Below are 16,594 nucleotides of genomic sequence, written 5' to 3'. Positions count from 1 at the left end.
CAAACTGTAGCAGTAAAAGTATGTCAACTGAAGCCACTGGAGAGCCTTTTTTAAAAAGGCTGTCTGTCTCCCAACGATACTATTATGAAATTTCCAAACAACAACTGAAGGAGAGCACAATGCTTTTTTTTTTTTTTTTGATCCACAATGACATATGTATTTGAGCTTCTGGTACCCCTTTAGTAAAGGATTACAGTTCCCATTTTAGATTTCACTATGAAACTTACGGTATTAATGGGTTAGCAACTACAAAGTGAATGCAAGACTCATTCTACCCCCAAAGGATCTTTGTATAGCTTAGTGCAGAGTTTTGAGCAAACAATTTTAACTGAATGAAGGCATGGTGCTGAAGTAAACTACATACATTCATTCTGAAATCAGAGCGTGGCATATTCTCTGGAGAAGAGTTTTATTCGTTCTTTTGTGCACAAATCAAATGGCACTACTACAGCAAATCAAGTACAATGCTAACAAAAGCCCTCTGCAATGCTTGATTTACTAAGCTACAAATCCAATGGCAGTTCATACTTTAACTAAATGCTTAACACATACTATAAGATTCCTTGTTCTTAACTGCAACTCAGACTCATAGTGTGTCCCTGCAAAGAAAGAGCTACCTAGAGTTTAAGGCAAGTAAACTGGAGTAGGTTGCCAGATCTCACCCTCTCTCGCACACACTTTAGAATTCCTTATTCACCTTAAAGCATGTAATTCAGAATGTGGCAAGAAGCTAGAGTACTAGAGAACCCACACAAACATGGAGACTCCTTGCAGACTCCACACAGAAGGTACTCTGGCTGACCCTCCGAGGCAGCACCACCACCTGCTGGGTCACTGTGCTGTACCGATTACATCGTACTCTAACAGAAATTAGATTTTTTTTTCTCCAGTTGACTATACTGTGGTCACCTACAGTGCAGTCTTTGACGAACAGGACAAATTCTGTGCGTGTAACCATGGGGATCAGCATACACAAGGAAGGTGATGTGGGTGTGAGGTACCCATGCTGGGGAAGAGATGAGGGCAGATTTCCCTGCAAAAACGTAGATGCAAGCATGTTGGTATATACTTGAAGCAAGAACCAGGAACATAACCCCCCCCCTCATTGACAGTAGTACAAAAAGCAATGGGGTACTCAAGTGAAAATGGCAACGCGAAGCACAGCAAAATAACGGCAGTGACCGTCACTGCAATAATCAAATGAAGTGGAAGTCAGCATGTCCTTCCAGAATCATGCACAAAGATTCATTCCATACCTCTGCACATGAGCACATGCACACATTCAGGCACGCACTAATTTATATATAAAAAAAAAAACTAACCATACACACATCTGCAACAAGAAATTAACCACCAAAACTGAAAGGCCCTTGAAAGACGAATGGATGGACAAAGCACCCGGTATTAAAGTACCAAGACATCTGCAAAGAAGGATGGCCATGGTTCAAGCTTACATATGTAAGCAGCAAGTGTGTATGTAGGTGAGCGAAAAAAAAGTCTGTTTGGACTGCTGCAGATACCCCACTCATTGATGTTCACATGGATCTATTATTCCCAAGAGGAACTTCAAATCTCCTGAAAACATACCTATTAAAGAAACTGACGCTCTACATCTAATGACCTGGACAAATTAGAATATAAAGCTTGTTTCACTTTATATTAATATAATAATTTGAATAACTCAAGGGTGTTTTCAAAGCCATAAATGCATCAGACAGTAAACATGACAATATAGAACAGAGGGGACCCCACTGCTAGATCTGAGTTTGTAAGCCTAAGCATCCTGCCAAGCTACTGCGAGTTCCTTTAAGCAGCCACAGAACCAGAGTAATAGTGATGCATGGCAGCAAATATTCTGCAGTCTGCACATACAAGTTTTAGGATCATGATAACCTTCAGTCTTGTGGGCGTTTACTGTACTTAAAGGACCACTACGGGCAAATGATGAAGAAAACATTTTTTATCTTGCCATGATTTACTACAGCTCCCAAAGCTGCCTTCAGCAAAATAAGTACTCATTCCTAATTTTATTTTGTTTTTACTCTCGTCTGCCCTCATGGGGACAGACATGGTGATTCCTTTGGAAAGCTAAATCTGTCCCATAATGCAGACTGTTAAGACAAATAGCCCTACCATTTGTTGTCAGACTAGACTTCCATTCACTTAGAATGGAATTCCTGAAAAAAACTGCCAAGTTTGAGAGTCTGCAGCTTGTGTGTCATTGACTGGTATGCGCAGAGTTTTACAAATGTTGTTCCTACTGATGTACTACACATTCACTGAAAGAAACTTGCGAAGGTGTCAAATTACTGAGATAAAGACTTTTCACAAGGAGCAGTTTTGCAAGTTTCAGTTCCTGGCCAGGTTACTCCTCCCATCTCCCCTCCTCCAGTGGGCTACAGTCTCACATTTCCAGCTTTGCTAGATTCAGCTATTTAGTCAGCTTTGCATGACAATAGAAAAAAAAAATAGTATGGTGTGCCACTAAAACTGTTCCCTTGTATGTCTCTTCACTTCTGAATAGCATTTCCCAAGAATAAAAAAAAGCAAACTCATCAGTCCAGAGTTTAGGCTAGTCTATCCATTTTTTAAAATGTGTACAGTAAAATATTCAACTTGTAATGCATTTTGGCTGCTGACATGGTTATCTTTACATAGTTATCTTATAGTATAACCTGAACTTATGGTACTTAATGATAAATTTTACAACAGTTCTCAGTTTAACAATGACCTCCCAAGCCTCTGATGTGACAATACTTTCTTACTATTGCTTTATGTAGTTTGTCTTAGTTGCATACTTGTAGTGTGTTTCTCATCCTCTCAACAGACACCTGGAGAAGCATATACTTGTAGCTGTAGCAGTGATACCACACTCCAAAACAATGCACTCATAGTACTGACAAACACAAGGGAATGTACATGTCTGAATCAAGCAGTGATGAAATTGCTAGGGACTTCACTGAGCAAAATTTTACTCTTAATCTCTCCATTTCATAATGCATAACATTCGCACCACACTTACAAAGGCACACCTCCACCTTCCACAAACACAGCAACCCACACAACTGCTATGATTTCTCCCTTCAGTTATTGCAAGCCAAGAATAACACTTTTTAATAAGGATACCTACCAGACAAGTCTGCATAGCACACTTGGTCTACCTGCATCATCGCAGCTCTGGTCCCCCCGCCCCCCAGCAACTGCAACATTGCCAGATAAAACCACTGCTACGGCCCGGTTTCTCCCTACAGTTGTTGCAAGCCAAGAAGAACACTTTTTAATAAAGATACTTACCAGACAAGTTTGCATAGGTGACTGGATATTTACAGTTCTTGTTATTAGCAGATGTGGTCCTTAACAGTTATGTTTTAAACATTGTAGTTATGTTTTAAACATTGTGACTGGTTATTTACATTTCCTTATACAGCACATTTGTTACTTTTACTAGTTATTTTTTAAACATTGTTTTGGCGGCATGCACACCCACAAGCCCCCCCCCCCCGGCAACTATAGCTTTGTCTATTGCCACTGGATGGCATAACAATATACTTGCTGTATCTTGTCCCAAATAGAACTGCCTCCACACTGAATACTTGTAAAGTAAGGCAAGTACCATTTACTTGGTGTATTTTGTCCCCCAGATAGATTTACCTTCCTTTGTATTACTTGCACACCAAGGCCTTAAAAGTAGTGTTTCTGCAACTAACTGCTTACACTCCTAATTTCCTGCTTTGACCTCTTCCTTGCTTACGCTTACATTACAGCTCCAAGGCTTCTACTTCTTATCCTGATTACTTTTCTTTGCAGTCTTCTGTGAGAGGGCAGGCCAGATCTCTGCTTTTTCTGGTTATACATTCCCCCATTTTGTATCTCCCTCCTCTAACTCCCTCCTCCCCCATGCACATTAACTAATCTATATTAGTGGGTCTCCTTGAACGGCGCCCTTTTGAAAAAGTTATCTTTTGGCCTGCTTGCAGTGAGGAAGCTTCCCCAGACCTTTTTCAGTGTGACTGCATCAGTATAAGCAAATTAAACTAGTACAATACAGCCAGACAGACACATTTGATGTAAACAGAAACAAGTGGAACAATACATTTGGTGTACAAAGAAAAGAAACAAGCAAACCCATTGATATAATTGGAGTTAGTGTTAGCCCCCTACTCTCAGGCTCACTCCGCTCCCCTCCCTGCTTCCTATTCCCACCCACCCCCACTAGTGCTACATTTCAACTGAACTTAGCCACTCCCATCATGCTAACCACCAATCACTGAATCTGCCCCACCCCTGTACCCATTTCCTTCTCTTTCACTATTCCATATCCTGTAAAGCACAGTCTTCCACCTAACTACCTTACAATCACAAACAGCACCTCTCATCATCCACCACACCCACCCCATCCCAAGCAGATCTCGCACTCATGACCAAACACAACCAAACCATGCCCAAACTACCCAAACCCACATACATACACCTCTTACTATTGCTCCGAGGTGTATCCACACTCCCACTGCTAACTTCTATCACCAACCAAAAACAACTTAATTTTATCCATATACCAAGAATAACTACTTCCACTGACATTACTACTACTTCCACTGACATTATTACAACACACCCTTTTACTCAACTACCCACATCACTACCAAACCTTCTTTATTCACCAATATGCACAGAAATCACAGCCACGACACTACCAGTCTCAAACTATAAAGAACTTTAAGACCCTAAACAAACTACTCAAACTATTTTTATTTCAGAACCTAACTCATTAGCTGCGGTGATATACACCCAAACCTAGGCCCAGAAAATCTAGGAGCCCCAACCCTCAACCTGAATGATGCCCTACTCCACCAAAACAAATCCACACTCCTCATTTTAAATTCAAATGTTAGGTATACTAAACAAAGTCCACAACCTTCATGCACTACTCTCCTTTTATCAATCTGAGATAGTCATACTAACAGAGACTTGGCTTAAACCAGGCAACCACAACAATAAAATCACTCCACCAGGTTACAATATAATCCGTAGTGATAGAATAGGTAAAAATAAAAGGGGGTGTTGCTATAGTGTATAAATCTTGCATCATCCTTGAGAAAGTAGACATAACCCTAGACCTCACAAAGTTGAACTCAAACAAAACTAAAACTTCATAATAAACGCATCAACATCATAGGGTGCTACATCTCTCCAGGCAACAATATCCCCATTACAGAAAAACTACTAGAATGGATATCTAACTCCCTCCCCCAGGAAAGCATAGTATTAGGAGACCTTAATACTGACTGGCAAAACTGTTCCATTCATCAGCCACTCACCCATATTAACCTACATGGCCTAACCCAACTCATCACTTCCCCCCCACAAGAACAGACCAGAGAACCAAACCTCAATCCACTCTAGATTGGATACTCGTATCCCACCCATCACAGATATCCCTAGCAGGGTGTCTACCAGACACCAAGTAGTTACCAAGCCACATTCATACTCGGATCAAAATCACCACAACTGACCCAAATATCTACATGCCCAACTGGAAACAAAACAAACACTAACTGCTTCAACTTTATAAACGACCTAAAAAAATGCGCAACTGGACCCCCCCCTAAAAAACCTATTTCTTGATGAAGCTGTACTATACTTCAATACTACCTTCTTAAACACCCTTAATCATCACGCCCCCTCCAGAACAACATGCCCCCTGGTTAACCCCAAACACAAAATCCCCCCTCAAAAAAAAAAAATAAACAAGGCCTGGATCAACTACCTAAACAGTAAATCCCAATTGAACAATCAAATATATGTTGAACTACATAAAGCCAAAAAAAAAAAAAAAAAAAAAAAAAAAAAACTCACCAAAACAGACAAAACATCTTGCTACCAAAAGTTGCAGGATAAGCACAGGAACAACCCACAAAAATTCTGGGCAGCAATTAACTCTATTCTACAGCCAGGTAAAACAACTACCCCAAAAATAGATGATAACCAAGAAGACATCTCCACACAATTTAATAAATACTTTATGGAAACCATCCAGACCCTTGCAAACAACCAACCCTATGACAACATCCCCATCCCTGCAAATCCACCCCACACCCCCAACTAACAATTGCAGCTTCCACCCAGAACCAACCAAATCCATTGAAAAATGACTCCACATGCTCAAACCAACGTCTCTAGCTGCAGGTAAATTACCCGCTGAATACCTCCACCTGGCTGCAGAAGCCACATCATATCCTGTCTCCATCCTAATTAACAGGTCCTTCTCAGAGTGTATAGTACCCAAGCTATGGAAAATATCACATATCATCCCTCTACATAAAGGGGGAAACTCCCTGGTACTCAGTAACTACCGCCCTGTAGTCATACTACCCCCTTTATCTAAAATTTTAGAGAGGGTAATACACAAGCAACTAATGAAATATCTCCTAGAAAATAATCTAAAAGCAACACAATTCACCAACATTGTCAATACTCACAGAAACAATGGACTCCTTGTATCTGCCACCTTCCTTGACTTGTCCAAAGCATTCAATATGGTTAACCACAATAAACTCCTTTCACTAGCAACTCTAAACCTTACCACCCCCTGCCACCTCCTGGGTTCAAAAACCACCTAGAGGGAAGGAAACAAGCTGTTATGTGGAAAAAACAACTCTCCCCCTCCCTACCGGTCTCCCTAGGAGTACCCCAAGGCTCCATCCTGAGGCCACTTCTTTTTACCCTCTTCACCAATCCGCTCCCAAACTGTATTCCTAAAGCCTCAATAGTGCGATATGCAGATGATACCACCATAATATGTGCAGCGAAATCAATGGACATCCTTCACTCCCTAACTCATGCTTTTCCCTAGCAGAAACTTGGATTACAAACCAAAGGCTCATTCTGAACCAAAGTAAAACAAAGCTAGTACTCTTTAGCTCCCACAGAGCCACACCACCCACTGATTCTTTCTTCATCTCCTCCTTTAACAAGACCGCAATCACCCCCACAAATCATACCAAACTGTTAGGGGTTGAAATAGATCTTAGATTTTACCTACATATTTCTATAACCATAAAAAAGTACATACAAAACTTGGCCTACTGTACTGCAATAAAAAAATTGCTCACTGACCACTCCAAAACTACAATAGCAAGGACTCCCCTACTATCCACCCTACTTTACGCTCCCCCATGCTTACAAATCTTCACAAATCTGACCTAAACAAACCTGATTGTTGTTATAAGATAGCCGAATTCGCTACAACCTCTCCCATCAGAACACATCACTGTGAATGCCTAAAAAAACTCAATTGGCTAGAACTACCACTACTACAACTCAATCAACTATCACTAGCCCACAAAGTAATACACAATTCTGAAAACACCCCAGCCCTACAAAATCTTTTGCAACCCTATACAACCGCCAGGCCCTTGAGATCTAGCACACAAAACCTCCTCAAAGTAACCAAATATAACAATGAAGCTGGTAAGTCCGTCTTATAGCCACTGTATAGCAAAAACCTGGAACTCCCTTCCTGTCCACATAACTGACAACAAATCCCCATCACAGTTCAAGAAACTTGTTAAAACTCACATTTTGAATAAATCAACTGTACTCCTGTATCCCCCCCTGGCTAATACCTCATTAGAACACTTCACTCAACTTAAGTAACTCTGCTAAGCCAACCAATCATAGTACTATACCCACTTAGGACGGTTAATCTACTGCTCATCCCATCTCTCCAGGAGTTGGGGAAAACTACCCCAGCAATGCTGATCTCTCCATAAGCAACTAAAACCAGGAGAAGACATGCTGTAAATCAATTTGGTATCCATCTCAACTAAAACCAGAAGACAGTGAATCAATTTATCCTTCTCAACTATAGCGATCATCATCTGCTCTCTCAGAGCCTTATTCTACGTCTCTCTGCTTTTACTCCGATAGTAAATCACAGGAATCCTAAACTTAGGAATATCTTCTAAAATGTATTATATTGACGAGAACAAATGTATCCTGTTAATATGCATGTCAAAGTCTCTTCTATTGAAATTGTACGTCAAAAGTTTGTCCTTAAAACTTTAAAAAAAAATTCTCTTGGAGCTTTTCTCCCCAGGCCTCCACTGAAAATGGGCTAGTAATCCAGTTGGACTCTACCAGTCAACAAATGTAAAATAAACATACCAGTCAAATTTAAGGTTTTTCTCACCTCTCTGCAAAACACTGCTATAATGGCTTTGGCACACAAATGAAAATGATTGATGGGTGTTGGTTCAAGACTCCCATCCACATCTCTCAACAGTACAGATTTTTTTGTCCATTTTTCATAAAATTGCACTTTTCTGTCAAATCAATTATCACTGAAGTCAGAAAATTGACAGGCATTTGATTTTCAGACTTCATATCCTTAAGAAAATTCACTAATGCAAAACGTGTTTATCAAATTTCTAAGTTTGTAAGTGCAGTATTTATAAATTGTCCCAATTTATGGGCCTTTGTCACCTATTTGTGGCCTTGTCCAGATTTCTTGTTCTATGATGTTGAGAGGTATGCGGCCATCCCTTCCTACTGCAGCCAGTCCATTGCACTAGCACAAGTGTCCCCCTCAGCAGGGCAGCACACAGGTATCAGTGCAGATTTGCTTTACAGTTTTTATACCACACCCAATATGATACAAGGTTAATGTGGACAGATCAGTTTGTTCAAAGTCACCAAACATTTCTCCAAACCCAGTTTTATGACATCTGCTACCAATCCACTAGACAGCCTGCAGCTGTAAATCTTGTTGTCCATGTTATTTCTTCTTTTCCTTGGTTTCGTTTCTCTTACTTGTAATGTTACTTTTACACATTTTGTCTCCTGCTTCCCATATCTACCCTAATTATTTCTAACAAATACTTTCTCACTCCTTCTCTTCCCCCTCCTCCTCTTTATCCATTTTGAACTTTTCCACTCTGACATTTGCTTTGAGTAAATAATGAACTGTCACCCTTATGTTATCGCATTTTAATGCTACATAATATTGTATTTAGTCTAATAGGTTCATAGGTAGGTACTAGGCTATCAGCCCAAGGGCTGAAGTAAGCCTAGCCAACAAGTTTCCCTGGCTTATGCCACCCAAGAAAGTTATTTTCCTGTGCCACTGTCGAGCAGAGCCACAGAAGTGATTCACGGGGTATATTTCCTATTTCCCACCCACTCAAAGATTTTTCTTGAAGACTGCTAATGACTAAATTTACTTGACATAGATGGGTAGCTTGTTCCAGAGTATGGGAAGTCTCTGGGACAGGAATCTATCCTTCCCGCATGTCCTGTTTATTGTAGTGACAAGGTTTAGGTCCCTAGAGCATGTATCTGAGGCACTGGGATTTCTTTAGGTGTAACATGTCCAACAGCTCTGGGTTTGGCATAGCTTTATACGTTAGGCAGAAATCACCTCTGAGTAGGCGATATGCTACTGAGTAAAGCTTGAGTTTGAGATGGTCAGTGTAGGGCATCTGTTTGAGGCCAGTAATCCTCTTTGCGAGGTACTTCTGTAGCCTTTCCAGCTGCTGCAGATGTCTTGTGAGGTACATTCCAAAAGGGGCTTTGTACTCTGTAATGGGTCTAATGCATGTCTAGTAGAGGGGGACAAGGACCTCTTTTTCCTGGATGAAAACCCTTTTGTGATGAGGTTTGCCACGTAGGACTTCCCGACTACGGTGGCGATCTGATTATCAAAGGAGACTACTGTCCACCTGGGTCCCAAGGTCTCTTATCACATATTCGGTGTTAAGTAGACTGCTGCCTATGTGGTAGTTCATGGGTTCAGAGTTTTTACCAAAGGGGATGACAATACACTTTTTGGCATTGAGCTTGAGGCCATGGCTCTGACATCAGGCATCTGTCTCAGTGAGGCCCTTCTGTAGGATGTCCACATCATTTGGGGACTAGACTATGGCTCCTAGTTTGTAGTCATCTGCGTACATCATTAGACAGAGGCCTTCTGTGTTTGGTATCTACTTCTCTGAAGTACAGGCTAACAGGAGAGGTCCCAAGACTGAACCTTTGTGGTACTCCACTTGTCACTGGTTTTGAAGTCAGATTCGGAGTCAGCAACTTTTACAGTGTGGGTTTTGTCAGTGAGCCAGTCGGCAGCCCATCTTGTGACGTAGGACTTTATACCTAGTTTAGTGAGTTTAGCTATAATTCCAGAATAGGGGATGGTGTCAAAAGCCTTGGCAAGGTCAAGTTAGGTTGTGTGAACCACCTTACCTACGGCTTTGGTGACTGCCTCAAAAAAATCGATTAGGTTCAGGAGGCATGATCTGCCTTTCACAAACTTGAACTGGGTGGGGTCCAGAGTTTGGAGGTTACCAATGTCTTTGTTTATGAGTTCCATGAGGATACGTTCCATGGCCTTGCAGACCAGGCTCGTCAGGCTAATAGGGAGACAGTTCCTGGGATCAGTGTTGGCTCCCCCTTTGTGGAATGGAATAACTGTTGCTGTGTGCTATTCAGTGGGCAGAAAGCCTGATGTGAGGCGATGATTGAACATGGTGCTTAGGTGGGGGGCCAGTTCGTTTTGAAGTTCATGCAAAACGCAGCCTGGAATGTTGTCCAGTCTCATGGATGCTGTGTTTTTGGCTTTAGAGAGAGTGCAGCTTTTACCTGTGTAGTTGTGATTACAGGGACTCTGCATTCTTCCTGTACAGATATGGGCCTTTGAGGGTGAGGGGGTAAACTTGGCACTAAACCTATCTGCCAGGATGTTGGCAATATCAGTTGGTTCTGTAATTTTCGTGCCGTTGTGCTGTAACTCAGAGCAGATCTGGGTGTTGCCATAGAGATTGACATAGCTACAGAATGCTTTGTGGTTGTCCTTGGAATCAGTGGCAATTTTGTTTTCGTGGCTAGCTTTGGAGGCTCTTATAAAAGGATCTCTGCTTCTTACGGAGGCTCACCAGGAAGCTCCACCACTCATGGGAGTTTACTCTCTTTTGCAACAGTTTCTTCCTTCTGTTGTACAGTTTGTTAATGGCAGGGGACCACCAGATTGGAGGATAGCTTCTTGGTTCTGTTTGGGATTCCTTTTTCATATGCCAGCCCTTTAATGTTAAATTAGTTAATCAATGATTATACTGCTAGCCAATGATTTTGGAGCAATATGTACTAAATAAGGAACATTTGAAAATGGTGTTAGATTCTGAAGAAGCCTCAGGAGGGAGGCGAAAGCGCTCAATCTTTGTTCTGTTTAACATTTTATTTTGTGTACTTTCGGACTTTTGGGATTTTAGGACTAGTCCGGTCCTCGAACACTGAGACAGCTTTTATTGTACTGGAACTGCGCATTGTGTGGGTGTTTTGTGTTCAATTTTCCTTTGGTTATCTGTTTGGGATAGCACGATCCATGCCCTTGTGTAAGTGCTTATAGAGTGCATTTGTGTAGGATTCAGCAGTCATACCTGTATTGTCCATCTGCATGGGTGTCATGAAGTTAGTCACTACTGTCTTAAGAAGCATGAAGTTGGCATTGGAGAAATTTTTTACTGTTGTTTCCTTAATGTGGGTGGGGGCGGGATGAGGATATCTAGGGTGATTAGCTTATGGTCTGATCTGACCAACGAGGAGTTGACTTCAGGTGTGGAACACCAGTCACTCATGTTGATAATGACTAGGTCTAGGATATTGTTGCCCTTGGTGGGGGCGTGGATAAGTTGATCCAGGGCATTGGAATTTATGAATTCCAGACAGCGTTAAGCAAAGGAGTTTGTACACGAGTAGTTTTCCCAGTTAATGGTCGGGTAGTTGAAATAGTCCATTATTAGGGTGTTTGGCTGAACCCTAATAATTTCCAGTATATCAAGAAAAGAGGAGTGGTAATCCTGGGGCATGGTGGGGGATCTGTAGCAAGCTACAATTTGGATTGTAGTTTTGCCCAGAGTTAGTTGCACTTAACCTCTGATGCATTATGCTGAGCAACTAGCCTGGAGGTTTGGATATCCTTATGGACACACCTCCCACTTTGATGTTCCGGTCCAGGTTACATGGCCGAAAATTGTGGTACGAGTTATAGCCTGGTAGTGCAGGGGTGCTCTCTGGAGCCTTGAAACAGGTCTCAGTCACTGCAGCAGATATCGATGTTCTCCATTTTAAGGAATGCATCGAGCGAGTGCATTTTGAGATTTAGACTTCTAGCATAGAGTAGCATTACCCAGAGTTTTTGCTTGCCTGTTCCTGTTATGGTGGTGAATTTGTCATTTGAACCTTGTCTAAAAACGGCACTATAGGGGCAGCAAGAGCCTTAGCCAGTATCCAGAATCCCAGGAGCGACAGGTGCAGGCCATCTCTGGCAAAGCATTGTGGTCTGTCGACCATGTCGTCCCAGGCAGACGGATACTGGATCCCTTTAGAATGACACCAGCAGTTTAGCCAATTGCTGAAGTCAATAATTCTGTCCTTGTACTGTGGTATCATTCTGGGTGATGTTAGAATGCTACTCAGGGCTAAGGTCATACCTGTCTGGGCTACAAGATTGGAAAGCTCTTCCATGTCTCTTTTCATGTAGTCCAGGGAGGTACATCTCAGATCATTCACACCAACATAGACTATGACAGTCTCATATTTGTACTTGCTGTGGAGTGACCCTAGTGCGTGGTTTATGTGGCGGATCCTGGCACACGACAGGCAGCTGACAGTAACCTTCTCCTTGTTTAGCCTGGTGAGTGGGACATCAGTGTGCCCAATTATAGGTCTGCCCATAATATCTGAATAAGTGAGTGGGATTTTCATGACAGCATCAAGGAAACGTTCCTTCCTTCTGTGTTTTTTTAAGTTTTGGATTTTTCTTGGCATATTGATTGATTTTTAGTATATTTTATTTTTTATGTATTTTCCATTTGTTTACCAGGTTAGTCCAACTGGACACAGGTGACCATCTTCAGCAGAAACTCGGGGAGAAAAGCTCCAGATACATAGTAAACAATTATAAAAAATTATTGAAATAAATTATACAAACATAGCTATTTTGCACAAAGAGCATAGAAAATATAAAAGGAGTAAAATCAGTTTTACAATTGATGCAGCATATCACAGTGGTTAGAATATTGAGAAACAAGATATTATACAACAAATATAAAATTGCTTGAACATAAATTCAGAAAAGCTTCCATAGACAAACAGGGTCAAACTAGAAATCATGACTATATTGATATGATTTTGTATTTATCTTGTTTTAATGATGGTATGTGTGTATTATTGTATGTGTGCACAAATAATTGTATTAATCTGTGTATTTACAGTACATTGACAAAGTACTAGGTCACATCAGAGCCTTGGGAGGTCATTGTTAAGAAATTGAGAACTGTTGTAAAGCTTGGCATTGAATACCATACGTTCTGGTTATGCTATAAGAGAATAATTATGTAAAGATAACCATGTCAGCAGCTAGAATACATTATAAACTGAATGTTTTACTGTGCACATTAAGAAATGGATAGATTGGCCCAAACTCTGGACTGATGTGTGCTTTTTTTTTTTTTTTTTATTCCTGGGGAAATGCTATTCAGAAGTGAAGAGACACACAAGGGAACAGTTTTAGTGGCACACCAGGCTGTGATTTTTTGTGTCTATTGTCATGCAAAGCTGACGAAATAGTTGAATCTACCCAAGCTGGAAATGTGAAACTGTAGCCCACTGAAGGAGGGGAGATGGGAGGAGTAACTTGGCCAGGAATTGAAACTTGCAAAACTGCTACTTGTAAAAAGTCTTTTAGCTCAATAATTTGTTGACAGTTTTGCAAGTTTCTTTCAGAGAATGTGTAGTACATCAATAGGAACAACATTTGTGAAACTCCGCATATACCAGTCAATGACATGAGCTGCAGACTCTCAAACTTGGCATTTTTTTCAGGTGGTCCATTCTAAGTGAATGGAAGTCTAGTCTGACAACAAATGGTAGGGCTATTTGTTCTCACAGTCTGTGCATTGAGACAGATTTAGCTTTCCAAAGGAATCACAATGTCTGCCCCTATGAGGGCAGACGAGAGTAAAAAAATAAATAAAATTAGGAATGAGTGCTTATTTTTCTGCAGGCAACTTTGGGAGGTGCAGTAAATCATGGCAAGATAAAACACATGTTTTTTCTTTGTTTGCCCGTAGTGGTTCTTTAACGTCCAAAAGTTTAGTGCTACGTAATTTTAGTAGTAACAATTATATTTAGCTACTTTTCTATTACAGTTTAGATGTCATTCCTTTCGTATGCATATCAACTTCAGACTGTTTGCTTGCAATGCTGTCAACAGCAGGGCTGCAGTTCTTTAAAGATTTCAAAGTATCTCAGTTACACAGGTGTAGCCAACTGTACATGACTGGGTAAAGATTACTATATAGTAAAGCATGGATAATGCAAGTGTAATGAATATATTTATAACTCCCCATAATGGTGCAGCCTTGGGACAGATGGATTCATTACAAGTCTAAACAAAACCATTCATAAAGAGCAAATGCTTTAAGAGCTTGCATTCAACCATGTTTGGAGACTATTATCCTTTACTCTACATGTCCCCCGTTAACTACTGGTACCAAGAGGATAGCCTAGACTCATCTGCATCTCAGCGAGATTGTTTCAACTCTGGAGTTTCAACTCTGGAGTTCCACTTTTATTACACGTACAATTTTATTACACATGCAAAAAAATTTCAGACTAAATAAATAGTTATTCTTAAGATGCGACTTAACCACTATACAATGAAATGATTTTGAGAAAAACTAGCCCATTTCACAGGGTTAGGTTGTCAGGCTACAAACACCCTCACTGAATGCAAACCACTACCCCTCCAATGATTAAATGGCCCACTTGCAACCTTGTGGAAGGACTGCTGCAGATCACCGCCCAGGAAGTCAACCAGGGTGTTAGTCTTTGGCCATAACTTCTCCTCTGGCAGCCAGCATGCTGCCACCCCTACCTCCCTCAAATGACGAAAAAGCCAGTATTACCTGTTTACTCTCACTCACCCCTCTAGTGTCTGGGTTGCGGTTAGGGCCTCATCTGTATGTGCCACTAACAAACTGTGAATTCTGTTTTCTCTCATTTGCCAAGTGTAAGTCATGAAGTTAAAGATCCAACTTTTCTGAAATACAAAAGTAGCCTTTAACAACCCAGCCCTGAAAACCAAACTAATCTAAAATGCAGATTCACTGGATTATTTTATAGAGGTTTACAATCAAAGGTAGTTAATATTTACAAATTTCTTTATTACCCAGCTGAACCAGATACAAAGGCAGGTGTGCCATTTTCACGGCCACCCCCCAAAACAGTAAAACATGAACCAAATGAAAGAACATACTTACAGAATCATGTGTCAGGTACGTGTCACAATAGTCGCAATAAAACCTGCGAGGCAAAACAAACAATTATATTTACTTGGCAACAAGCAGCTAACTGTATACAATTTATTCAGCCCTTGCTCACACTTTGCAAGTTTGCTGTTACTCCATTTACAGATTCTCCCCAAAATCAACTATACGTTTAACAAATCTAAACTGTGCAATCTCACCATCTATAATACTGTATTTTAAAATAATCACATTTAAAGCACTACTGATGTTTTACAGGTCAGGAAGGGGTGAGTTGGAGTGAAAGTACTACACTAGTAAGCCCAGCTTCAATGTGCATCTGAAAAAAGGTCAAATTTGTTAGTCACTTCCTTAAATCCAACAGCACACACACACACACACACACACAAAAAGGACTACTCCTACTTAATACCCTCCTATTCAAAAATGCAGATCCAAACTTAGGCTAATCCCTGAAGCTATCAGTGCCAAAAGACTACAGCTGACACAAGCAGATATTTGATCACCAACATGGGGTTGCCACCTTTTCAAATGGCCAAAGTGGGACAACTGTGGTCCAAACATCAGATTTTGCAGGCCAAAACTACACTTTTTTGCCTAAATAAAAGCTTGTCATAGCATTTTAGTTGCTTTTCAATAGCCACAGTGGTGCAGCAGTAGCACTGCCGCCTCACAGCAAGAGGTTCTCCTGTTAGATTCTCGGCTGGAGTGCCTTCTGTGTGAAGTCTGCATGTCCTCCCCGCGGTCAACTGGCATTAAGACATGCGTGAATGGGCGTGCCTTCATTGAAGGTTGGGCGTCAGGTTGGCACCGTAAAAATCTGCCAATCATTAGCATACCGGAGTTCCGCTGTGGAGACCTTTAACCAGAAAAAGCCGAAAGAACATTCTGTTTCTTATAACATTTAGGCGTTTGATACAAAATAACTTATGCAGCTATTACATAAAATATAGGAAATAATTTTGCCCTAATAGCTCAGGACATTTGGCATTTTTACACTTGTTTTACAGGACACAACAGCCCAAAGAGGGACTGTCCCTTGCAAAGTGGGACAGGTGGTAACCCTACACAGGCTGCGGTGTTAGTTAACAATGGTGCCATAACCCAGCCCAACAGATGCACAGCTTGATGGCTGACAGGCTGCAAGCGCTGTACAGACAGCATACAAATAGTTGGGTCCCATGCCACAAAAATGAGGACCAGTGAAGAAAATTGCAGTAATAACTTGCATTGCATAACCCAGGACAATTCTCTGCTCCCTCCTGGGTACATGCAAG

At 41.1% G+C, this 16,594-nt stretch overlaps 1 protein-coding gene across 1 annotated transcript in view; it reads right to left on the bottom strand.

Moving 5' to 3' along the window:
* SNRPC (small nuclear ribonucleoprotein polypeptide C) overlaps positions 1-16,594 on the bottom strand; it is a 280,157-nt gene that overhangs the window by 212,727 nt on the left and 50,836 nt on the right. Inside the window, exon 2 of the mRNA XM_044076559.1 lies at positions 15,312-15,354. Coding sequence (XP_043932494.1) covers positions 15,312-15,354 — 43 coding nt within the window. The remainder of the gene's footprint in view (positions 1-15,311; positions 15,355-16,594) is intronic.

This window comes from Protopterus annectens, chromosome 7.part0 (genome assembly GCF_019279795.1).
Source record: "Protopterus annectens isolate FY-2018-M chromosome 7.part0, PAN1.0, whole genome shotgun sequence".
In the NCBI taxonomy this organism is placed as follows: domain Eukaryota; kingdom Metazoa; phylum Chordata; order Ceratodontiformes; family Protopteridae; genus Protopterus; species Protopterus annectens.
This window is presented reverse-complemented; position numbering and strand designations above follow the sequence as displayed.